Here is a 27,944-nt window from a genome sequence, read left to right on the forward strand (position 1 = left end):
AGCCCAAATTATAGTTGTATCGAAAATTGTCTCAATTCTAATTTCTTTTAATAGCATAAATCCTACATCTGAACGTTCATCAAGATCATATAATTTTTCTTCGAAAATTATACTCTGGGGCATTCCCTACAGTCGATTCGGTATTGATAACTGTAAGAAATTATACTTAAATCCCAATTTTTTTGATAATTTCACCTATGACACACGTTAAAAGATAATGAAGTTAACTTCAAGTGAGCCATTACAGTTGACGATTACCGTGTGGTATAATCCTTCCGTTACCTAACATTCCAACTGAGTGAGGGTCATGGAATGATGAACTTACAAACTCAGTAACTATGTGTTAGATCATATAGTGTGACTAGATGACACTTCAGAAAACATCTTTCCTGTCTAATCAGTCTATCCTGACTAAGGATTGTCCTGTCACACTAGCAGTAGACCATATAGGACATTTACCTCATCAATAACGATGAGGATACAAATTCTATTCAAGAACACGTCTTCAAATACTAGGAATACAAAATCACATAGATGAACCTCCCACCTCGCAATTGGATGGTTTGACACATTAACAAATCCCGCATATTAATATACAAGATAGTCATGTTAGTTCAAGTCTAATGATCAGCTGCACTATCGCAAATAAACGACATGACCATTATCAACAAAGCCACGTGGCCAGTCATCTAACAACCACCCACGAGTTTATTAGAGACATCCATATATCATATGGTACGTGCATGACTCATCACCCTTACCATCAGTAACTCATACTGATCAAGATAGTAAATTATGTGCTAATCTATACTCGATTAAGCAGAGTTCCCATCTGATTAATCTTAGGACTATACATTATTTAAGAAATCCTTTCACTGAATAATCTTTTTACACAATCTTAACATCTTAAGAATAAGACTCTCAAACAGAAAATTTAGAGACTCATTTATATAGCAAACTGTAGAGTTTATGAATGAAGATAAATTTGTCTTTTATTAATATATATATAAAGATACAACAAATGTATTTATTACAAGCCTTGTAGATGTCATCTAAATCTAACATTAGAGTACACATCACTAACAGTAACATTTAATAACTACTAAATTTTGATCATTATAAGGTTGATGGAAAATGTGTCGAAGGTCACGCCTAAGCATTATTACCCTTCCGAAGTCCTTGAAAAATGTCCCTGGTTATATTCAATTTATGAACAACACTGCTTATGTCCAACCTCTCTTGGGGTGACTCTAGAGAACATGCCACTCCAATCTTGATCATACGAATCAAGCAATCATTTTCGTAACTGCCATTTATTGGGTGGGTGGTTGACCCCCTCTTCTTGTTGCTAGTCAAGGCAACCACTTCTTCTTCATCATTGTACAAGAGTTTTGGATCCACAATGTCCATCACATGGTCAGGTATAGCCATCCTGGCAAAGGTGAGAAGATTGAGACTTGCCTCAAACATCGACTCTGTTGGCCTCTTACCTGTCATCATCTCCAATAGCAGGATCCCAAAGCTGTAGACATCCCCGTCTCTTGAGACTTCACTTCCAAGCCCATATTCTGTAGGTTTTCAAAATAAATCATTAATTGTTGGGGCTCAGTGTTTCAACACTAATATGGATTTTGTTAAGAATCAATAGTAGAAAAATTCATTTTTCTACACTATTGGATGAGATCTATATCTCATCCTTGCAAAATAGTAATCAAATGAAATATAATCAATTGTAATGATTACCTGGAGCTACATAGCCAATGGTTCCTTTCACACCTACAGAATTGCTTTGATTTGGATTCATTTCTAACATTAACCTGGCCAACCCAAAATCTCCAACATGGGCAACCATGTCTGCGTCAAGAAGAATGTTGCTTGGCTTTAGGTCACAGTGAATAATTGGTGTATGGCAGTGGCGATGCAGATACTCTAGTGCAGAAGCCACATCAATCGCTATGTTTATTCTTTGTAGAAGATTAAGTCTCATGGCTTGATTATCTTGATGGTTTTCTGTTTTTGGATCTGGATGCAACCACCTCTCCAAACTACCCCAGGGCATAAACTCGTAAACTATAGCTTTGAAGTCGTTGCCTTGAAAATCAACACTTGAACAAGAAGTCAAAATCTTGATTAGATTTCTGTGTTGGATTCTTCCCAAGGCTTCACACTCGGCCATGAAGCTCCTAGACACCCCTTGACGTTCAAGGTTAAGCACTTTGACTGCTACAGTTGTTTCCCTTAGTATTGCTTTGTATACAGAGCCAGAACTGCCTGTTCCAATCAAGTATGTTGAAGAGAAGCCTTTAGTTGCTTTGAAGAGGTTGTCGTATGATATTCTATCAAATGCATTCATCGTCAACGAATAAAAAATTGAATCTTTGCTTTTCTTCTTGGAGCAACAAAATACTGTCGATGATACCACAACAACCACAATCGCCATAGATGGGATAGAGATCAGCAAGATGATTCTAAAAGACGTAGGATGTCTCTTCAATTGTTTCATGGTGCATGTTGGCAGGTGTAATTCAGGTACGCCTCCACAAAGTCTAGGATTCCCCAAGACTGATATTGCAGTTGCATTTGAGAAAACTCCTTCGATCGGAACTTCACCCTCAAGATCGTTGAAAGATAAATTCAAATTGTTCAAAGAGAATTTTGCCAGGTACTTTGGGATTTGACCAAAAAAGTTGTTTCGAGAAAGATCCAAATTCGAAAGACCTCGAAGAGATTGTAAAGATGAAGGTACAAAACCTTGAAAGGAGTTTCCTTGTAAGAAAAGGGCCACAAGACTATTGCAACTACCAAGCGTGGTTGGAATCTCACCGGACAAGTCATTTTGAGATACATCCAACTCTGCCAAATTTTTTAGATTGCCAACTTCTAAGGGTAGGTGCCCAGAGAAATGGTTCCATGCTAAATTGAGTGAAATTGAAAGAGTTGAAATGTCGAAGAGTTCTTTGGGAAGGGCTCCTATCAGGTTATTGAAAGAAAGATTCAACCATAATAATTGTTGGCAGTTTTCAAGGGTCTTTGGAACTTTTCCTTGCAATATGTTGTCATCCAAGTAAAAAAGGATCAAGGATGAGAGGTTTCCTATTGACTTCGGAATATCTCCCTCTAGCCTGTTGGAACGAAGAGACAATTTCTGCAGCTTTTTAAGATTGCCAATGTTGTAGGGAATTTTTCCCTTGAATTCATTCTCACCCAGAACTAGCCTTTGTAGTCCTGTTAGATGGCTTATTTCTGAAGGGATCTCTCCATATATATGGTTTTGTTGAAAGGTTAAGATAGACATTGTGGCTGAGAGGTTCCCGATGCTCTTAGGCAAGGATCCTTTTAGTTGGTTGAATGCAACGCTCAATAATCTCAAATTTGTGCAGTTGACCAAAGATTGAAGAAAATCCATTTCGTCAGGTTCTCCAGTCCCCAAACTATTGTTGCCTAAGTTTAAAAAATAGAGGCGAGGCAAGAGTTTGAAATCAATTGATATTTTCCCAGTAAAATAGTTAGCTTCTACTTCAAAATATTCTATATTTGAAAAGTTGGGCAGTGACACAGGTAGGGGTCCTGTGAGATGGTTATCACCGAGCGCTAGATATTGAAGCTGGGGAAACATAGATGTAAGTTCTAATGGGATGCTGCCAGAGAGTTGGTTTTCTATTAGGGAGAGTGTTATTAATGATGAAAGGTTGTAGATAGATGAAGGTATCTTACCAGAGAGTTTATTGCCATCCAGTGAAAGAAAAGTTAAAGATTGGAGCTGGCCCAAGGCCTCTGGGATGGTTCCTGTGAAAGCATTGAAAGGCATACTTATAAACTCAAGAGATGTAAAATTTCCGATGAAAAAAGGAATCTCTCCGCTAAAATTGTTTTTTCCCATTGTAAGACCAATGAGCTTTGACAATGAACTAAGCTCTGTTGGTAGTTTACCAACCAAATTGTTCATACCAATTCGAAAATACAAAAGATTGGAGCAGTGAGATAAGTTGGCTGGGATTTCACCCGTCAGTGAATTATTAGACAAGAATAGTTCCTGCAGCCTGAATAAATTGCCAACTTGTGGTGGGATTTCACCCGTCAGTGAATTATTATACAAGAATAGTTTATGCAGCCTGAATAAATTGCCAACTTGTGGTGGGATTTCACCTTGAAAGCTATTGTTATTGAGCCTCAAGACTCGAAGGAAGCTCAAGTTTCCTATGTAAGGAGATATGAATCCTGTTAACCTTCTCGCATGCAAGTCCAAGATGGTGACTCGCTGGTGTCGGTTGCCACACATAACCCCTTGCCAGTTGCAGAAGTGGACACTATTGTTCCATGAATCCATAACACCTTCCGGGTCGTGAATAATCTTAGACTTGAAGGCGAGCAGTGCTAGATGATCTGACGTGTTACCACTCCAAATAGCAGCGGTCGTGAGAAGAATTCTGAATTGCAACAAAATTGGCACGACCAAGACAAATATAGTTTGGATGTAAGGCAAATAGCAACGCATTGAACTCATTTTTGAAAATGGATAGTTATGCCATAGATTTGCATTATTGGTGTCCTTTTATTTATAATGAGCGTTTTTCATTTGGGGTTCATATGGCCACATAAATTTTTGTGGTGAGTGGTGACATCGACATATAAATTAAATGCCCCAAGTACTTTCGCAATTTCCACAACTTACTCTAATTCCATAACAAAAGTCTGAAGTCTAAATTGAGATGAGATCAAGGTCCTTTCAAATAACAGTACATGAAATGTGAATATTTTAAAAATTAAGATTTAAAATTTGTTCATCCACACATACTTGTTCAAATGGGTCAAAGTCCAAAGATATTTTAAACTTTGAATCACTTTAACCTTTGCTTTGATTCATGATAAAATATTTTGCATTAAAAAATAATTTTAAAATAAAAATACTACTAATATTAGTGCACTAATACTAAATTTAAATAATACTACTAGCTAGTATTGTGCCTAATGCATAATCTTATTTGTTATTTAAATGGTTATATCTTCATTGATAATTTTTCAATTGTACATGAATGAATCCTTAGATACCTCGATGATGTTATTTTAAATTATTAAGAATATGTGTGAATGATCTATAATACAAAATTTATTAAGTTGTTAATTTGAATACACTAAGTATTGTTCTAATAACTTTTTATTAAAATCTATAGAAAAACTCTGGTTCCATAGCAAAAATCTAAAGTCTAAATTGAGATGAGATAAAGGTCGTTTCAAATAAATTAAAAATATGAATATTATAAATCATAAATTTTAAATATTAATATTTAAAATTTTTTCATCCACATAAACTTGGTCAAATGGGTCAAAGTAATCATGGCCAAAATTGAACCGGACCGGCGGTTCGAACCGGAACCAGATCGGCCGGAACCGGACCCGGAACCGGCCGAACCGGAACCAGAACCGGAACCGGACTGAACCGGCGAAATTCGGTCCGGTTCCGGTTCAAGGTTCCGGGGAACCGGAACCGCCGGTTCCGGTTCCGCGGAACCGGAACAACCCCCCCCTCCCCCCTGCAGCACCCCTCCCCCCTCCCCACCACCCCCCCTCCCCCCCCGTGCAGCACCCCTCCCCCCCCAACGGTCCAAAATTGGACCGTTGGCAGCCAACGGTCCAATTCCAATTTTATTAATTTTTTTTTTAATTTTATAATTCCTATCTATATATACCCCTCCCTCCCCCACTCATTTTTCACACTTTCTCTCTCTCTCTCTCTCTCTCTCTCTCTCAAGTCTCAAGCTATTATTATCTCAATTTTGTCTGTCATTTAATATTTCAATTTCAATTTCTTCAATCTTCTCATTTTGTTATTTATCAATTTATTCAATTATATTGTTAATTATTTATTACTTGTTACTATATTATTTTATCATTATTATATTTTTTTATTATCATACTTTTTTCAAAAAAATGGCAAGTGAAGGTAGAAATTTTTTTATTATCATACTTTTTATTATCATACTTATTTTATCATTATTATATTTCTTCAATTTTTAGTAGTGTTTTTTTATTAAAAATATGGTTGAGAATATTTATATTTATAATTACATTTAACAATTAAAAATCGAAACCAAACCGAACCGAACAACGGAACAAGGACCAAAATTGAATACAATAATATTTAAAAAAAATTAAAAAAATTCGGTTTCAACCGGAACCGGAACCGTTGACCGAACCGGCTCAAACCGTTGACCGAACCGGTCCAAACCGTTGACCGAATCGGCATGAACCGGAACCGAACCGTCCCAAACCGCCCTTGGGCGGTTCGGTTCAGGTTCAAAGATTTCTTGAACCGGAACCGACGATTCATGAACCGTGGCCATGTTTAGGTCAAAGTCCAAAGATATTTTAAATTTTGTGTAATAGACTGATATATCTTTTAACTTAGGATGCGTTTGATTGCAATGGTGGAATTTGAGTGGAAAGAAAATAAATTTCAGGAAATTGAATTGTAGGGAAAATAAATTCCTAAAAATTAGAAGTTTAAACTGTTTGATTGGTATGATTTTCTACCTGAGAAAGATGTTATTTTCCATCTTTTAGTGTTTGATTGGTAATATTTTTTTATAGAATTTGATCATTTTCCTTGCATTTTGTGTTTGATAGGCATTATTTTTCATGAAAAATGATACATTTTTCATGAAATTTAATGGTGAAAATGTATTAAAAAACACTGAATCGTATTAAAAAAATCAAAATAATAACTTATTCTAGATTAATTAAATCATTTTTCGAATCAAATCAAATCACAAAGTTAAAAAATTTTTGTTTTCCAAATTTACTAATTTTTACGTATTTTTTTACACAATCACCCATGCACAATCACACATATATAGACATACACAATCACACACACACATACACAGTCAAACATACACACATACACAATCACACACAAATAAACATACACAATCACACACATAGAGACACAATCATACATACACACATACAAATATACACATTCCCGCACACAAACATATATATACATATATATATATACATACACACAGATACAATCATACATACACACATATACATATATACACGTCCCTGCACACAGACATATATATATATATATACACACACACATATATATACACGCACACATACATACATATTTTTGGAAAGCAGCCTCCTGCTCACACACTTGCCACCGATCCACTTGCTCGCTCGCTCGCCCTTTCTCTCATTCGCTCTCTGTCCCTTTCTCACTTTCAGTTGAAGGGGATGAAGACGAGAGCACAATGAACATTATTTTCCAATTACCTGAAAAATTAGAGCTCCTCCCCCCAAGGAAAATGGTTTTCGTGATTTGAAGGAAAAAACGATCATGTGACCAGAAATTAGAAAATGAGTTGCTTCGGAAAATTTTGGCTGTCAAACACTACACAAGTGAACATTTAGGTGGAAAAAATGTCTTTTCCCAAGAAATAAATGGCTATCAAACGCGGCCTTAGGGTGTGTTAGATTAGAATTATTTTACATGAAAAATGTCACATCAATGAAAAATTTTTCATGCTTGTATGTTTGATTGTTTAACATTTTTCATGAATTTTTTTTATAGTACAACACATTAAAGTATATTTTGACCCATTTTTCATAGAAAATTGCAACTAGGGGAGGTGGGAATTGTTTTCCATGTAATTGAAAAATATTTTCCTTTTCCACGGAAAACAATTCCCACCTCCCCTAATCATATCTTCATTCATAATTTTTCAATTGTATATAATGAATTCCTAGATAATTTGATAATCTTATTTTAACTTGTCTTATATGTGACAATAATTTATAACACAGAATTTCTTAAGTTGTTAATTTTATTTATGACACCCTTAAAAATATCATTAGAATAGAGTAATTTGACCTATCTTATTTAATATACATAATTTATAATTTATTATGCATATTTAATAAATTTATTTGATACACTTCCAGAAGTTAACCTTCTAAGGGTGGGTTTCTTTGAACCCTAATTATACCAACTCCGTCTTTTTAACTCTAAGTAATCAAGTTGTTATCTCATAATAATAATTTAGTTATCGCAAAAAAATTATAAAAAATATATACATTTTAAAGTTAATGAATTTTATAATATTTTTTTCCATTACAATAATAAAATATGAATAAATAAATATATTTTGAGTTTTGAGATTATTTTGGATGAAAACACTCAAAACAACTTTTTGTTGTTTTGAATTTTCTTTATAATTTTTTTTTTCAAAAATGTATTTTTAAAAACAGAAAAGAGAACGCGTTTTTATTATTTTAGAAAATTAAAAATTAAAAATGACTTGAAAACAGTAAAGAAAACGTAATCTTGAAGTTTGAATCATTTTAGCCTCTATTTTGATTCCTGATATAATATTTTGCATTGAAGAATAATTTTCATATGAAAATGCATACACAAAAATATATATCTAATTAGAGTGGAAACCCCAGGAAAAAAGCGCCCCCCCCCCCCCCCCCCCCCCCCCCCCCCCCCAAAGCACGTAAAATTAAAGGTTCGCCGTTGGTCTACACGGAACAAGGGCCCAGCTAACCCATGAAACACTCCGTCTGGGGAGTACGGTCGGAATACCGAAACTCAAAGGAATTGACGGACGGAGTGGTTCCTAGTTGTTGTTTCTGCTTTTGCTCTAAAACTTCTGTTGAATTCAATTCCCCATCTTTTGTGTAACTATTTTTGACAATGTTCAAGAAAATTTTAAGCATCGTGCATGTATTGGTACAATGCGCCCTTAATTATATTATGGTAAAAACTTTCATCTAAAATCTTTAATAGGGTATGGAAAACATAAGCCAATTGCAAATTAAGGTTGAATAGTCAATATAACCCCAATCATAGAAATTTTATATGGAAACTTGTCCTTCAAAAAAGTTGAATTCCTGGTTATATATAATGGAAAGTTAATAAAATCAATCTTTGCAGTGAAACCAACCTGCTAATTAAGAAACAATTTCCATACTAGCCAGTAACAAAGACCCAAGCATGAGCTGCCACCCCATCAAATTAAATATTCTTTCAAATAAGGGTTAATTCTTTCAAATAAGTGCACATGAAATGGTAAATACGCTCCTCCGATCCTCACCCCGACCCTGATTATAAATAAGTCCCGTGTAAAACTAGCTAGAAGATTTAAATCGATCTGGATCTTTATCTGACTCTAATTCTTAACATGTTTAGGAAATTGATTTTTCATTTTCTCTATCAATTGCTCTACAAATGTTAAGAGGCCACTCCAATACTTGTGCTTTTTTTAAAAAAAAAAAAAAAAAAAAAGAGTGGCTCCTTTGAGAATTCGTTAGATTCTTTATATGAATATATAAATAATAAAAATAAAATAAAACCAATCAATAAATTACTAATTTATAATAATAATAATTAATAAAAAAATATGGATAGTAATAAAACATTAAAATATAGATATTATTCCAAAAAATCTACCAATCAAATACAAAGTGATAAGGATCCAATCAAATTTTGTGTTGTCTTGGACTAACTTGGCTACCAACTTTGTCCGAAATTCAATTATTCAAAGTGTCAACACTCAAATTTGTTTTTTTCTTTTTTTTTTCTAAATTGATTAGTCAAATTAGGGATCAAATTTTCTTCCCCCAACCAACCTGCAGGCGGAGGTTAGAGGTGAATATTCTTTTAATTCAAAGAAAAAAGAAAAAGAAAAAGAAATAGGTGATCAATATTAAATTTATTTATTTTTTGTGTGAATATAATAAATCAAATTAAAATTGCTTAAAACACAATTAACTGTTTTCAACTTTTCATTGAAATTAGAAATGGCTGATTTTTTTTTTTAAATCACTCAAATCAGTTAAACAAAATTAATTTAAACCATCAAATTATCAAATAATGAGAGAAATGATTGATTATGATTTAGTTTTAAGTTTTAGATCGTTAAAACGTCTATATGTCAAATCTCAAATAAAATTAATTTTTTATTTAATTTTAATTGATTGATAAGTAAATAATCATTTCATAAATTTTGATTTAATGATATAATAAGGTAACACTTTTGATAAATAGTTTAAATTTCTTAACTTTTTTCTCTCACTCTCAATTGTGTAAATTAGTAATTTTGGTGGGTTTTGTTTATTTTGGTGGTCCACTCATCTTTTTTCTTCTTTACCCTACCATTATAAAATGAGTACTGTTAGGTGTCATGATTATCATAAGTTATGACGCCTATATGGCAGCACATCATTAGATGTGCTGCGCCTCACATGTGAGAGAATGCAACCTCAATTATTCAAAGTGTCAACACTCAAATTTATTTTTTTTCTTTTCTTTTCTAAATTGATTAGTCAAATTAGGGATCACATTTTCTTCCCCCAACCAACCTGCAGGCGGAGGTTAGAGGTGAATATTCTGAGTAAATGGGGTCCACTTACCATTATAAAATAAAACCAACCAATTGTTATATCTAAGGTTCCAACAAAGTTAGAGGGACACTAGCCGTTGGCAATAGATCAAATCAACCGTGGTCGATTTATATTTTATTTTTATTTTATATTAAATTTAACTTACTTTATTAGTGTTGTGTCATTGGTAAAAATTTCGTTAAAAAATTAAAGAAAATCTAAAAGCCCAAAATAATTTTTTGTTCTAAAAGGAGTATATTTTGTCGTATACCGGGGGGTCTCATGCAACGCGCAAACTAGATAACTCTAACATCTAAAAATTCAAGATAAATGTCATCTATAAAAGATAAATATCATCCATAAGAATTTTAATCATAACGAGTTCCAAAATATAAAAAATTTAATTTTAATAAAATTAGAAAATGATAAAATAGACATTATCTGTGAGAATGCTAATCCTGAACTAATTGGGATTATTTTGTATTGCTCTATAAATAAACAGACACTTATTCCAGAAAATGTATCTCTCTAATACTGATTTTAATATGACATTCATCATTTTTAGTATATGATTTAAGCATCGGATTATTTGCGTGGGACCTCTCCACACTCTCTGATTGTTTTTTTTCTTGCAGACTCAGGTGATGACATTTCCAGTCAAATGAATTTATTGTTCTGATTCAGGACTAACAATTGGTGTCGTATATATGTGGAAAAAGTTCAAAAAACCTAAGGATAGTAAATGGTCCTTATACTATCTCAAGTTGAAAGTAACAAACACGACGAAAAGGGTCCTAATGTAGACAACTCTCTTAATACTAATATGCTAAGGTTCCAGGATTCATGAGAATAATCCAATCTTAACTAACATACTCATCATGATTTCAAGACTCTCAATCACTTTTTTGGTTCAAGCCTAACTACCCCATGCGCTCAAATTGGGGGGCCACCGATATTATTCTAAAATGATAGGTCCGAGGAAAACATGTTCAAATTGCAAATTATAAAGCCTTATTATTTAAAACCTAATATTAAAGCGTGAAATATGTAATAACAATCTAGGACTCATTATGCAAAAATCAAATATTAGAAACGCAAAAAGCATAAGAATGATTTGGAATGAGAAACGCATAAAATGTGAGAATGATCTGGAATCAGAAACGCAAAAAATGTGAGAATGATTTGGAATAAAAAAATACAAAAAGCGTGAAAATAATCTAGAATTAGAAACTTAGAAATCGTGAGAATTAATGATTTGGAATTAAAAACGCAAAAAGTGTAAGAATGATCTAGAATTATAAATGCAAAAAATGTGAGAATTATCCAAAATCAAAAGCTCAAAAAATGTGAGAATGATCTAGCATTATAAATAAGGACAAACCATGACACACTCTACTTTATCCTCCAGTAAACTCGAATGAATGAAAGAGTGAGAAGTAATTGTTGTATCATAGACAAAAGGCCATTAAAAGACCCAAAGTCCAAAATGACAAATGCCAACGCATTGAACTCAATTTTGAAAATGGATAGATACGCAAAAGACTTGTGTTATTGGTGCCCTTTTACAAGCGTTTTTGAGTAAGAATTCTCAATTCTTAACTGTTAGAATATTTTTTTCTTTTTATATTTATACGGTAATATGATTCTTTTTGATAAATAAATAAACAATGTCATTGTTAATTATATTTTTTATACAAATTTTTGTACTAACTTTTCACTCTTAATTTATCAAGCCCCATATATGTAGAGCTAGCTAGAAGATTTAAATCTGAATCTCTATCTAACTTTATTTCTAAAGATATATATTTAGTGATATATAAGATTTTTTCATTTTCTCTATTAATTGATTTGCAAATGTTAAGAGACACTATTCTTGCGGTTTCCGAGAACAAAAAATGGCTCCATGTTGATGTCTGGACAAAGTTGAGGAAATTCAGTAGCTTCTTTAAATTTACTTGGATGTCAGTATTTAATTAGTTAATGTTTACATATTCATTCTCGCATGTGAACAAAATTATAACAAGTAATATAATGATGAATAAAGTATCGTTCTCATGAGAATTAGTTTTTGATCTCTACTTTAACAATTATTAACTTTAATAAGCCACATACAATAAAACAATTATTCACTGTACATAGTTATTATTAGTTTTTGATCTCTACTTTAACAATTATTAACTTTAATAAGCCACATACAATAAAACAATTATTCACTGTACATAGTTATTATTTTAATTAAAACTGAATGACTAACTAAAAATGTAAAATAACTCCTTGGATTTTTAAATGCAAAAATCTAATGCACTAGGGTTTATGAATTCACCGTAGTTCTTCAATTGGTTCAATCTTCCAGTGATCAAGTTTTATAATTCTTACTTTGAGTTGAAAATCGATAATCCTAAGTTAATCAAAAGTCTCTCTCGATGGTCAATCGAATCTATGTTTACATATGAGATTAATTATCTTTAATTAATCTACAAATATTCAAACATGCATTTATCCACAATGATTATCTAAATAAGATTTCACAAAGCATAATGGTATCTTTACCTATTATCGAATCTTATGTCATTTATTATCAAGTGCTAATTTATATTGAATCTCTCGAAAGTAATATAAATCACAAACACGTTCTAATGGTGGCCAAATATCAAAATGGAATTAGTGCATAACAAACGATCAACCTGAAAGACAAGAATATAATAAAACCTGAATACTTTTAATTAAACCATCATTGAACTAGGTTTCATCAATCACCCTAGTTACAAGGTACTTAGCCTAACATAGTTTCAACCAATGAAAGAATAATAAAAACGGAGTTCATGATGTCAGAGAGAAGAAAGAATAAAAAAATACAATCAAAACTGAAGTTCTTCAAGAAAATCTCATTCTTCTTCCTCGACTTGACTTCTTCTCTTCCTCAAAAACTTTCCAAATGTAAGGGCCCACTCTCGAATATTCTCGCTAGCATAGGATATTCGAAAGGAGGTCATCACAGAGATGATATAGAACAAACCATAATAACAAACAACTCAATTCATCACTAGCAGCGAAAACTAATTTAAGGTTCAGTTACACTTCCAATATTTCATAAGTTTGGGGCTCAAAGACCATACAAAATAATTAAGAGACTCTACTGTTAACTAACCAAAATAAAAATTATTTCATCTCAAGCCTCACCAAAATACTATCCCTGGGCCTTAGTCCCACTAGACTCGCCCCCCAAAACAGCATTCCCTTTACCTGGAATGGCAAGGAAGATCAAGTGAGCCACAAGGCTCAGCAAATTCGAAAAACAATGAATAGCGAACAAGAATAAAAAATAGGATGATACCAAAAAGAGTAATCAAGAACTTGACAGTTTCATACAAGATTCGTAATTTATGATCTTATCGGTTTCAATTTAAATGTATCATATCACCATATATTACTATGCAAATGTACATATAACATTAATTATCATATTCAAATCTCGTAGGCTCGCAAGCCATTAAACAACATATGTCAAAGTGCATCAAGAGAATAAAAACTCACATTCAGTATGGAGCCAACCTGTCGGGCTATGGCCACCTTGTCCCGTGCCAGGTGCTCTAGGGTACCATTCCCTCCGTGCAAAATAATAAGTGCGTAAAATTTAATAACAATGGTATATATATTATATTTTGATATGCCATTTATGAAATCACGTAAGGTTACCAACCTTGATGCCATGCTCTCAAATGCATAAATAAGTATCCACATGGTTTAATACCACGTATTGATGACAAGTATATCTCCACAAAAAGTCTAAAATTTATGATTAGAGTTCCCATGCAACTAAAAGAACCACGTCAAGTACATTAGCTCTATTAATCTTTACACACAGTGACATTTAATTTATTGGCCATATTCCAATGACTATTAAAAATGCAAGAAAAATTTTGGTATGAATTCTCATAAATTTGAGCATATTCAAAAATTATTTAATAGCTAATTAAATAATGCTCATGGCAATATATAATGGGTGCGTGGGTGTTAAATACGTGTATACATATATATATATATTATTTGGGTGCTCTTAAATTTATAGATAATAGCAACACACACACATATATATATATATATATATTTTAAGTGCCTTACGCTGGTTTTTAAATTTACAGAGAATAGAAAACCTACATATACATATATATATATATTATTTAAGTGTTTTTAAACTTACAGAAAGTAACAACACACATATACATATATATATTTTAAGTGCCTTACGCTTTCAGTGAGTGTTGAACATGGTATTAAACATATACATACATATATATATATATATTATTTGGGTGCTTATCTCCCTAGTGGGTGTGTATATGTTTATATATATTATTGATTTGGGTGCTTAATATGTGTGTATATATATATATATAAATAAATATTATTTATACCATTTGGGTGCCTTGGGCTTTCAATGGGTCTACATTCTTGGTTAGCATATAAGGTTGTTAAAACAAAACAGAGGCTTAAGAGAGAGAGAGAGAACTTCCAAGTGAGCAGTTGCACTGCCACACATATAAATGTATATGTATGAGTATATAACTGGGTGGGTCGACTGGGACATGGGCATTAGGATGGTTATATAATATATATATATGTATATATATGCTTCAATGAGGCACGGATATATATATATATATATTAAGCGAGTGATCTGAATATGGCAAGGGAGAGATGAAGTCGAGTTTATATATATATATATATATATACGATTTGAAATAAGCAGAGGGTATCCGAATAAACAACGAGAGTACACTACCCCGCTTACATATCTGTATATGAATATGTAATTGATGGATTGTCTGGGACAGAAACAGGGGGCGTGCGTACATGTATATACAAGGTCTGTTAGCATATATATATATATATATATATATGGATATACAAGTGGGTCACTCAACTGATACAACAATGGAGGCTATTATATATATATAGATGTGTGTGTGTCTTGCTTGGAATAGGGGAAGAGCGCCTAGACTTGCTACGCATGTAAATATATTATATATATATATATATATATAAAATCATTACTTACCTTACACCATTCCAAAAGTAAATTTCGGAGTAAATCAAACCCCAGTTGGATACATCAAAGGGACTCATAGGGAATAGAGAAACAGAACAATGGTTGAAATATAGAAAAATAGAATAATGGTTGATTATATTTTACGTAATACATAAGGGGTGTATGGATAGAACTTGGGCTTGAGAATAAAATAGAAATATAGGAGAAACTTGATTGATGAAAGGTGCAAAGCAACCAACAACAGAACATGCTGCCAATGAATGAAGAAGAAGAAAAAAAACAAAAGAAGAACATGGAGAAGAAGAAGGTTATGAAGCAGTTGGAGAAGAGGAACGAAAGCGATGGCCAATGGAACATGAGACAGAATCAAGCATCAAATCATCCAAATGGAACAAAATCAGTGTACAAGGAGATCAGAGAATCAAAAGGGAGAGGGAGATAGAGCTACAGGCGCCTGCTACTTCAAGCAGACAACCTGCTACTTTCCATTTTTGTTTTGTTTTGCTTTGATTTTTTTTTTTTTTACATAATAAAATTTAAATCCTATTATCTTTGGGCCTAAGCCCAAACCAGAATTCACCTAACCCACTTGATAGGCCCAAAGACTCATTAACTAATTTAATTGTGGCATATTCCATTATTTCTAAATTTCTCAAAAATTTAGATCCATAAACTTATTTTCCGATCACATGAATCATAAAATAAAATATCTAAAACTATTTATATGCTCTTAAAGAAATTTATCATTAAATATTAAAACACTTAGACCTACCTTTAAAATGCCATTACTAATGTTAAATGTTAAAATATCTAGACCCACTTTAGGGTCGTTACACCAAATCTTCCAAGAATCATTCTTTATATAGTGCTTTTTAGGGTTATCAAAGTTATGCACCTTAAAGGAGTCTATCTCCACTTAATTTGGAATAAAACGGCCTTTTCGCGAAGCTTTTAGTCTTACCTCAGAATGCTTGTCGCGGCATGATTGTGAGCCACATCACACTTTTCCAACTACGACTTTACCACATAATACTTTCTGCGATAAGACTGTGAGCCACATAAAGTTTAAATAGCCACTACCTTATTACGTACAGTATGCTTTGCGTGATAACATCGTGAGCCATGGAAATGAATTCTTACCACGACCGTATCACCAATGCTTTGCGTGACAGCGCCGTGAGTCGTTTTTCCTTGATTTCCAACACTTCACCAATGACGTCCTCCTTCCGATGCTTTGTGACCTCATCAACCTCGACTCTGAGTGGACCTTTGATCTTGGCTTTAATGCCCAGTTTAACTCCAAAAAAATGTGACAACATCATCATTTTTTACTTCAAATGTCTTCAACAGATGCTTCACACATACATGGGCAACTAGGCAACTATTGAACAAATTAAAATAGAATATGTGCTAATTAATTAAATAAATACTAAGTTCATATATCAAAATAAGTGTAAAAAGACACTTATCAGTTAACATTTAAAAATTGCTAAATTATGAAGAAAGTGAGGTAAAAGAACACAAACCCTTTTCTCTTTATAAGCGGACGTGACCCTTTTCTTTGGAGACATTTTCCTCTTTATTCTTTTAAGATTTTAATATCTAAGGGAGTACGTAAATGGGGTCAACTCAAATTTTTTTTTTTTCCTTTTTGGCAGTACTGCGGTTACAGAAGCTTTTTTTTTTTTTTTATTATTATTCCTTTAAGATTTAAAAGCCAAATTTTTAATTTATTTATATATATATGTTCAAAATTATTATATATATAATAATAATAATATTGAAGGAAGCTTCTTGCTTTCAGACTCCTTCGTTACTCTCGTTAAGGCCCCACACGATCAAAGTTTCTTTGACCCAAAATGGAATCAATGCCAATACAGCAGGTTTATGTGCGTGTAAATTAGTAAAGACGAGCTTAGAGTGTCCCCCCCCCCCCCCCCCGGGCGTAAAATTAAAGGCCTGTTTGCTTGACTATCTTCATAATTGTCGCCGAAAGTCTCTACAAAATAAATGAATTAATGCAATAACATCGAATTAGATTTAATAAAAAATTAAGACAATATACAAAGTATCGATAACAGTAACAAGAAGATGAACACAAAATAAAAACTTCATATTTAAATAACGTTCAAGGCTCAAATCTAAAGAGTCTGTTTACCACTTTGGTAATGCCAATGAATGGAAACCGCAAGCCACAACGAAGCCTTCAAACTGATAGCCCGAAAAGCCCCAACACCTCTCTGCCGAACACAAACGAAGCCTTCTCTCACCTAATCGATCAAAGCCACACAGTAGGTTACCATAGAAGGTAGACTGGCCACAAAGACGGAGGGTAGAAAGCACAAAGCCAGGAGAAAAGTTTATCGAGACCATATGATCGAAACCCTTTAAATGGGGCATGCGCATCGTCAACAAATCAGCCAAGATCAATAAGGGAAAATGCGGCCTCTCAACATGGAAAGAGGCATCAGACTGAGATGGAAATGGAGTCATGGAAGATCAGTCGCAAAAGGAAACCATGAAACAAGCAATTGGTCAAGCAAGGAAACGCGAGAGAGTGAGGAGGGGCTAGGGTTCAGCCAAGAAAGAAAATGCTAAGAGAATGGGCCGCACAAAGGGCCTTTTATATGTGGACTTATGGGCCAAGGGACAAGAGAGCTTTAAGGCTCAGAACAGTGGGCTTTTCTCACTTGAGCAAATAGACCAAAGGCCCATTTCTCCTTCAAAGTGGGAATAAGGCTTGTGGCCCGACTTCAAAAATGGATTGTCTAAAAGTGGTGATGGACTTGGGTTCTTCAATCCCCAACTGAAGCTTATAGAGATAAAATCCATCCGAAAAATCATCTTCCACTTGGGTCTCATTAATACGAAACACAAAACCCACAGTAATAACTCTTCTTTACAAAAGGCTGGAGTTAAATACACAACCAATTCCAGATCTTTAAGGAATTAAACATCTGCCTAGAATATGAATTTCGTGGCCCACTAAGAAAAATAACCAACAACAACAACTTGAAATAATACAGAAATAATAACCAACAATAATAATAAAGGTATGACCTTGAATAACCGTATGGCATCGGCAACAGGTTCCAACTAAGTCAGAGGGACACTAGCCATTGGCAATGGATTCAAATGAACCATAGTTGATTTATATTTTATTTTTATTTTATGTTAAATTTAACTTAATTTAATAGATATTAAGAATATTTTTAACTTAATTTAATTTATGTTATTTTTTATTTAAGAAGTGTTTGTCCTGTTTTAGGAAATTTTAAAAGACCGATTCGAAGAAAAATAAAATTCATAGGGTGTCAAGACTAAATATCCATAATTCAAGAGATATACATATAATTAATTTACTTAATATTGTTAGTAACAAAAGGGTGTCATAGCTAATTTACTTAATGTAATTAGTAAACTAATTGAGAAAATTTTAAAGATTAATTTATTAAAATTTAAAATTCAAAAAATACTTAAATTGAAAACCCAAAATTCAAGAGACGTACATTTTAATTTAATTATCTTGGCCTCTGAAAGTGTCTTTTAAATTAAAATATATAATACAACTCAAAACAATTTCATAAATGCACAAATTAAATACTCCCTCGATGTTACATTAATAACATTTTTATATAAAATTTATTTAACTATGTAAACTGCATTTTTGTTTAATGTTTCAAGCATTAATAATTTAAAATGAAATATAGCTATTGGAATCAAAGTTTGTATTTTTTGTTGTAAATTATTTTTGTTGTCATTCAATAGAAGTACTTACATCCCTCTCCTTAGTGAAAGTCCTTTTCAAATCCCTAAAAGCTTAAGAGGCATCTCTCCATTACCGTGTTCGATCATCCTATAACTATGCCTTAAAAATTCAAATTTAGGTCTCCGCTGGCTGATTGTCTTAATTCTTTCGACTCATGACCAATTGCTTTGTGATAATTTATGAATATGTGAAACTCACTACAGGAGGGTACAAACTAAAAAATAAACTCTTGAGGCGTACGTTTTAAGCAATAATATTTGGTTGACAATTCAGGCATATGTAGCTAACTTGTTATAATTATTCTAATAATGATCGATCCACTCAGACAGGTAACCATTTGAGACAATGGTACATGGCAATAATAGCATTCATGTATTTCACATAACACTCTTTCATTGTAGACATTTTTTGAAGGTCCATCTAGTTAGAAAATACTTATAACTCAAATGTAGTTTGATTCATAGATAGTTGTCAATAAATAAAAGATGCTTAAGTATCTAGCATATATAGAATGAAAAAAAAAAAAAACAAAATAGCACAAATGCCATTCTCTCTTTATGGTAACATGTAATTATAACTATTTTTTTTTTTTTTTTTAGATTACGCGCTATCACTCACGTCTCCGTTACTTGGCTCCACGATTTCAGCAAGAGAGGTAAATCAGGAGATCCAGCATGTAGGTTTCGACCTCTAACACAACCGCAAACGTGAGGGCAGCAAGCATTTTTCATTTTCAGGGTCGCTCCTTATCTATTGAACTATTTCCTGATCAGAGCTCGAACACGGACCTGAGGGCCCAAAAAGCAACACCTCAACGAATTCTTCTTTTGCCAGTTAATCTACATTCTAGGGGCTATAAAGTCGGTGAATGTGTTGGAGATCACGCCTAAACATTATTGCCTTTCTAGAGCCCTTGAAAAATGTATTTAGTTATATTTAATCCACGATCGATATTGCTTATGTTCAACCTATCTTGGAGGTGACTTCATAGAACAAGCCACTCCAATCTTCATCATTGCACATGAGTATTGAATCAACAATGTCATGGCCATTCTGGCAAAGGTGTGGAGATTGAGACCTGCCTCAAATATCGACTCAGTTGGCCTCTTAGTTCGACATTACAAACTACAAAATAGGTCGAAGTACAATATATTTAATTTTAGCCTATGTTTTGATTCATGATAAAATTATTTTGCATTGAAGAATAATTTTCACAACAAAATGCATACACAAAAATATATATAAATATATAAATTGTTTTCTTTTATACAAAATTATGGAAAAACATAACTTATTTGATAAATATATTAAGAGTAATGCTATTCATCTAACATTTACTGTATAAAAATTATTTAACTATGTAAATTATATTTTTGTTTAATGTTTCAAGCATTAATAATTAAAAAATTAAATATAGCTAATGGAATCAAAGTTTGTATCTCTTGCTGTAATTTATTTTGTCGCTTGGTAAAAGTACTTGCATTCCTCTCTTTAGTGGCGGTCCTTTTCAAACTGTCAAAAGCTCAAGAGGCATCTTTCATCACCGTGTTCGATCATCCTGTAACTATGCCTTCACAATTCAAATCTAGGTCTCCAACATGGACAACCATGCTTGCAGCAAGAAGAATGTTGCCTAGCTTTAGGTCACAGTGAATAATTGGTATGTGGTAGTGGCGATGCAGATACTTTAGTGCAGAAGCCACATCAATGGCTACGTTTATTCCTTTTAGAAGATTAAGTCCCACGGTTTGATTGTCTTGGTTTGTTTTCTGTTTTTGGATTTGAATGCAACCACCCCTCCAAACTATCCCGGGGTATGAACTCGTAAACTATAGCTTTGACAAGGAATTCGGCTAGGAAAGGCGCTGGTAGAGGACAATCTTGATGGGGACAAATGCCAGCCGTTGGATTTCTCCAGAGTGATCTATTACGATAGCAACGGAAAACAACTCGCCGAGTCTCCGGCGAGATTGCCTCGCGCTAGTCCGCTCCCGAGCTACCTTTACGCCGCAATGAACCACACCGAGTAGTTCTAGGGTCACCCTATCGGTGTCCTGTTCAAGTCACTCCTCGTTATCTAGTACGCTTAGGCTTATGAAATATTCTCATTTCTGGTTTCTATGGTGTCTTGGGTCACCATAGATTAGCATCGACAGGTAATTCAAGTTGTAATTTTGAGCCTAAAACTACGAGTTTGACTCTTTGAAGGTTACTGATATACAAAAGTTGTTAAAATTTTCAGGAAAATTTGATATCAAAACTGTCCATAAATGCATAATAAAGTCAATACTCAATACACCCTTAACGTTAAATTAATAACATTTTGTGTAAAAAGTACTTAATAATATAAGCTACATTTTCTTAAAATGTGAACCCATTAAATTTATCTAGCATATGTTCTAAGAATTTTTAATTTTGAGTTTATAATATAGTATTGAAGGCGTAAAAAGAGACTTGGCAAGTTCTTAATTTCTCATTAATTAGTTTGATCTATACTTGTATCTTACCTCTGTAGTAATTTATATACTTTTGTATTTGTTGGAACTTATCTTGAACATCATATGAACTTGAATTAAACACGTAATCTTGTCATCATAATTTAATAATAATTATGAAATTATTATTAAATTATGAAGGTATTGTCATCATGAATCTTTTATGTTGAAAAAGTAGTTGTACTAAATTTTTATCAATATATTACATGGAAGTGAAATGAATATGTTAATTTTTTTTATATCACCCTTGAAATTGTCATTAGAATTAAGTAATTTGCCTGAATCTTATTTAATATACATATTTTATAATTTATTGTACATATTTAATAAATTTATTTAATACACTTCTAGAAGCTAACCTGGGTTTCTTTGAACCCCAATTGCACCAAATTCGTCTTTAACTCTAAGTAATCAAGTTGTTAAGTCATTATAATAATTTAGAATGTGTTGTCTTTTTTTTATTTTTAATTTTTAATTTTAAATTTTGAATTTATTTTGAATTTATTTTGAATGTTTTTATTTTGATAGTTCGTTTTTAAAAAATTAAAAACTATATCTCAAAATAAAAAATAGAAAACACGTTCTGTTTAAAATTTTAAAAATAAATGTTTAATGACATTTTATTAAAAGAATTTATTTATTCAAAAAATTAAAATTATTTAATTTTAAATAAATAAATAAATTGACTTGGCAAAAAATAGGAAACATTAAAATAAAAATTAAAAATGTGAACTGATATTACATAATGTGATTATAAATGATAAGATTAAATCAAATAATTCAATAACAAGTGAGATCCAATTAGAAGCATTAATACAAATACCAAAAATAAACATAGTTCAAAAATTAAAATAATAAAATAAAATTACAGAGTCATGTACAAGTCTTTTGATACTCATTCCACATTTGTGTAGTAATTTGATCCCTGACTTGTTTCATTTAAATTGTTTGACTAGCTTCAAAATGTTTGACTTGATCTTGAAATTGTCATTAAATTAAGTAATTTGACCGAATCTTATTTAATATACATATTTTATAATTTATTGTATATATTTAATACACTTCTAGAAGCTAACCTGGGTTTCTTTGAACCCTAATTGCACCAAATTCAGTCTTTAACTCTAAGTAATCAAGTTGTTAAGTCATTATAATAATTTAGGATGTGTTGTGTTTGTTTTTTTATTTTTAATTTTTAATTTTAAATTCATTTTTAGTTTTTTATTTTAATAGTCCATTTTTAAAAATTAAAAATATATTTTCTTTGTCATTTTTAAAGCTATATCTCAAAATAAAAAAAATAGACTTGCACTTTTTGTTTGAAATTTTAAAAATAAATTTTTAATGACATTTTATTAAAAGAATTTAATTATTCAAAAAAATTAAAACTATTTAATTTTGAATAAATAAATAAATTGACTTGGCAAAAAATAGAAAACATTAAAATAAAAATTAAAAACATGACCTGATATTACATAATATGATTATAAATGATAAGATTGCATCAAACAATTCAATAAAAAGTGAGATCCGATTACAAGCTTTAATACAAATATCAAAATAAATATAGTTTGAAAATTAAAATAATAAAATAAAATTACAGAGTTATGTATGAGTCCTTTGATACTTATTCCACATTTGTGTAGTAATTTGATCCCTGACTTGTTTCATTTGAGTTGTTTGATTAGTACCAAAATGTTTGGCTTCTCGATCTTGACTTGATTTCGGCATATCATCAAATACTGTATTATCTGATGAATATTGAGTGAATGACTTATCTAAAAAATTCTCATAACGAATAAACTACTTTTGTGTTTTGCATTTTCTTTATAATTTTTATTTTTGTTTTCAAAAATATGTTTTTGAAAACATCAAAGTAAATGCATTTTTATTATTTTAAAAAATCAAAAATTAAAAATGGGCTGAAAAATGTCCAAGTACTCATTGAATTTTTATTATTTTAAGAATAAAACTCTCAAAGAGAAAATTCAAGGACTCATTCAATTAGCAAATTGGAGAGTTTATAAATGAAGATAAACTTGCCCTTTATTAATATATATATATATATAAAGAAACAACAAATATATTTATTACAAGCCTATTAGATATTATCTAAATCTAACATTAGGGCACACATCACTAATAATAACATGTAATAACTATTAATTTTTTTTTATCATTATAAGGATGGAAAATGTGTCGGAGGTGACGTTTAAGCATTATTGCCCTTTCGAAGCCCTTGAAAAATGTCCCTGGTTATATTCAACTCACGAACAACATTGCTTATGTCCAACCTGTCTTGGGGTGACTCCACAGAACATGCCACTCCAATCTTGATCATACGAATCAAGCAATCATTTTTGTAATTGTCATTTCTTGGGCAGGTGGTTGCCTTCTTCCTCATTTTGCTGGTCAAGGCAACCACTTCTTCTTCATCATTGCACAAGAGTTTTGGATCCACAATGTCCTTCACATGGTCGGGTATGGCCATCCTCGCAAAGGTGTGGAGATTGAGACCTGCCTCAAACATCGATTCAGTTGGCCTCTTACCTATCATCAACTCCAATAGCAAGATCCCAAAGCTATAGACATCCCCGTCTCTTGAGACCTCACTTCCAAGCCCATATTCTGTAAGTTTTCAAAATAAATCATCAACTATTGGGGCTCACTGTTTCAGCATTGATATGGATTTTGTCAAGAATCAATAGTAGAAAAATTCATTTTTCTGCACTATTTGGATGAGATCTATGTGTCATCCTTGGAAAAATAGTAATCAAATGAAATATAATCAATTGTAATGATTACCTGGAGCTGCATAGCCAATGGTTCCTCTCACGCCCACTGAACTGCTTTGATTTGGATTCATTTCTGATATTAACCTGGCCAACCCAAAATCTCCAACATGGGCAACCATGTCTGCATCAAGAAGAATGTTGCTTGGCTTTAAATCACAGTGAATAATTGGTGTGTGGCAGTGGTGATGCAGATACTCTAGTGCAGAAGCCACATGAATGGCTACATTTATTCTTTGTAGAAGAGTAAGTCCCACGACATGATTGTCTTGACAGTTTTCTGTTTTTGGATCTGGATGCAACCACCTCTCCAGACTCCCCCGGGGCATAAACTCGTAAACTATAGCTTTAAAGTCATTGCCATGAAAATCAACACTTGAACAAGAAGTCAAAATCTTGATTAGATTTCTGTGTCGGATTCTTCCCAAGGCTTTGCACTCAGCCATGAAGCTCCTGGACACCCCTTGACGTTGAAGGTTAAGCACTTTGACTGCTACAGTTGTTTCCCCAAGTATTGCTTTGTATACAGAGCCAGAATTGCCCATTCCAATCAAGTATGTGGAAGAGAAGCCTTCAGTCGCTTTGAGGAGGCTATCGTATGATATTCTATCGAATGCGTTCATCGACAATGAATTAAAAGTTAAATCTTTGTTTTTCTTCTTGGAGCAACAAAATACTATCGATGATACCACAATAACTACAATCACCACAGATGGGATAGAGAACAGCAGGATGATTTTAAGAGACGTTCGATATTTCTTCGATTGTTTCATGGTGCATGTTGGCAGGTCTAATTCAGGTACGCCTCCACAAAGTCTTGGATTCCCCAAGATTGATATCACAGTTGCATTTAAGAAAACTCCTTCGATTGGAACTTCACCCTCAAAATCGTTGAAAGATAAATTCAGATTATTGAAAGATAATTTTGCCAGGTACTTTGGGATTTGGCCAGACAAGTTGTTTCGAGAAAGATCCAAATTTGAAAGACCTCTAAGGGATTGGAACGACAAAGGTACAGATCCTTTAAAGGAGTTTCCTTGTAGCATAAGGGCCACAAGACTATTGCAACTACCAAGCGTGGTTGGAAGCTCATCTGACAAGTCATTTTGAGATACATCCAGCTCTGCCAAAATTTTCAGATTGCCAACTTCTAAGGGTAGGTGCCCAGAGAAATGGTTCCCTGCTAAGTTGAGTGAAATTGAAAGAGTTGAAATGCCAAAGAGTTCTCTGGGAATGGCTCCTGTCAGATTATTGAAAGAAAGATTTAGCCATAACAATCGTTGGCAGTTTCCGAGGGTCACAGGAACTTTTCCTTGCAATATATTGTTATCCAAGTAAAAATTGGTCAAGGATGAGAGGTTTCCTATTGTATTAGGAACATCGCCTTCTAGCCAGTTGGAATCAAGATACAGTTCCAGTAGGTTTTGAAGATTGCCAATACTGGAGGGAATTCTGCCCTTGAGTTCATTCTTAGCCAGGCCTAGCAGAGTTAGTCCCACTAGATGGCTTATTTCGGAAGGGATCTCTCCATATATATGGTTTTGATGAAAGGCTATGATAGACATTGTGGCTGAGAGGTTCCCAATGCTCTTTGGCAAGGATCCTTTTAGTTGGTTGACTGCAACACCCAATGCTTGCAAATTTGTACAGTTCACCAAAGATGGAATAAAATTCATTTCGTCAGGTTCACCAGTTCCCAAATTATTGTTAGCTAAGTTTAAAAAATTGAGGCGAGGCAGGAGTCTAAAATCAATTGATATTTTCCCACTAAAATGGTTACCACTCAGTTCAAGATGTTCCATATTTGAAAAGTTGGGCAGTGATACAGGTAAGGGTCCTGTGAGATGGTTATGACTGAGCCCTAGATGTTGAAGCTGGGGAAACATAGAACCAAGTTCGGATGGAATGTTGCCGGAGAGTTGGTTTTCTATTAGGTTGAGTACAGTCAAGGATGAAAGGTTGTAGATAGATAACGGTATCTTACCAGAGAGTTTATTGATACCCAGTGCAAGGAAATTTAAATTTTGGAGCTGGCCTAAGGCCTCTGGGATGGATCCTGTGAAAGCATTGTCATCCGCACTTATAACCTCAAGAGATGTAAAATTTCCAATGAAAGAGGGGATGTCTCCGCTAAAATTGTTTGCTCCCACTGTAAGACGAATGAGCTTTGACAATGAACTAAGCTCTGTTGGTAGTTTACCGACCAACTTGTTCGCAGCAATTCGAAAATACCAAAGATTGGAGCAGTGAGATAAGTTGGCTGGGATTTCACCCGTCAGTGAATTTTTATACAAGGATAGTTCCTGCAGTCTAAATAGATTGCCAACTTGTGGTGGGATTTCGCCTTGAAAAGTGTTGTTATTGAGTCTCAAGACTCGAAGGAAGCTCAAGTTTCCTATGTAAGGAGATATGAATCCTACTAACCTTCTCGCCTGCAGGTCCAAGATGGTGACTCTTTGGTGTCGCTTGCCACACGTAACCCCTTGCCAGTTGCAGAAGTGGATAGAATCACTCCATGAATGCATAGCTCCTTTTGGGTCGTGAACAATCTTGGACTTGAAAGCCAGCAGTGCCAGATAATCTGTCTCGTTACCACTCCAAGTAGCAGCGGTCGGGAAAAGAATTCTAAATTGCAACAAAATTGGTACAACCAAGACAAATATAGTTTGAAGGTAAAGCATATGGCAACGCATTGGATTCATTTTTGAAAATAGATAGATATGCCAAATACTTGCATTATTGGTGTCCTTTTTATAAGCGTTTTTGAGTTGGGGTTCTGCCGTGCTCTATGGTATTGATATGTCCAGTTGACAAAGCAAGAGAAAGGCTTTTTATTTATTTTATACAGTTCACTGCCGTGCTCAGCTCAACGGGACTTTGCTCGTCTTTCCTTAATTTTTAGGTGAGAATTTAATTTCTGCGTCATAGTCACAGAAATTTTTGTGGTGAGTGGTGACATCTTCCGTCACTTCCCGGATGCTTGGACCCATAAATAATTTGAAGAATACAGTAGTAATTACTGTTCCAATAACTCTTTATTAAAATAATATTATTCTATATTAAAAACTCCAATTTCTTAACCAAAGAACGGAATTGATCCACCTCCCTGTGAGGCACGCGTCTAGCAACATAGCAGGACTGAGCAAAAGAAGTCTAAAGTCTAAATTGAATATATTATCCGCAGGCTGGTGCTTTACTCACATCACATCCATTTTCATTGCGTTTCCATGTGCAAACCCACTTTAACAATAATTAATACCGCATGAAATGTGAATATTTTAAATTATAAATTATAAATATTTAAGATGATCATCATTGTGTAGCTCTCAATTCTTGTACCCTCAATTATATCAAGAGAGATAAATCGTAAACGTAAGATTTTATTCACTACGCATGACAATAATCAAATTCACTACCCATTGAACTAACACTAACATATCGCTTGC

The 27,944-nt window shown here is 33.1% G+C and overlaps 2 protein-coding genes across 2 annotated transcripts; both read right to left on the minus strand.

The window, feature by feature from the left end:
• Nucleotides 1–1,152: 1,152 nt before the first annotated feature.
• On the minus strand, nucleotides 1,153–4,504 carry LOC127794223 (putative receptor-like protein kinase At3g47110). Its single transcript, XM_052325168.1, has 2 exons — nucleotides 1,744–4,504; nucleotides 1,153–1,568 (listed from the first exon to the last, which is right to left on the minus strand). The coding sequence occupies exons 1-2, from the start codon at nucleotides 4,502–4,504 to the stop codon at nucleotides 1,153–1,155; spliced, it is 3,177 nt and encodes a 1,058-aa protein (XP_052181128.1).
• Nucleotides 4,505–23,805: 19,301 nt separating this feature from the next.
• LOC127794150 (putative receptor-like protein kinase At3g47110) lies at nucleotides 23,806–27,199 on the minus strand. The gene is made up of 2 exons (XM_052325066.1): nucleotides 24,512–27,199; nucleotides 23,806–24,334 (listed from the first exon to the last, which is right to left on the minus strand). Exons 1-2 carry the CDS (start codon nucleotides 27,189–27,191, stop codon nucleotides 23,919–23,921), a joined length of 3,096 nt encoding a protein of 1,031 aa, XP_052181026.1. The 5' UTR covers nucleotides 27,192–27,199; the 3' UTR covers nucleotides 23,806–23,918.
• Nucleotides 27,200–27,944: the final 745 nt, after the last annotated feature.

Source organism: Diospyros lotus, chromosome 2, assembly GCF_014633365.1.
Source record: "Diospyros lotus cultivar Yz01 chromosome 2, ASM1463336v1, whole genome shotgun sequence".
Lineage (NCBI taxonomy): Eukaryota > Viridiplantae > Streptophyta > Magnoliopsida > Ericales > Ebenaceae > Diospyros > Diospyros lotus.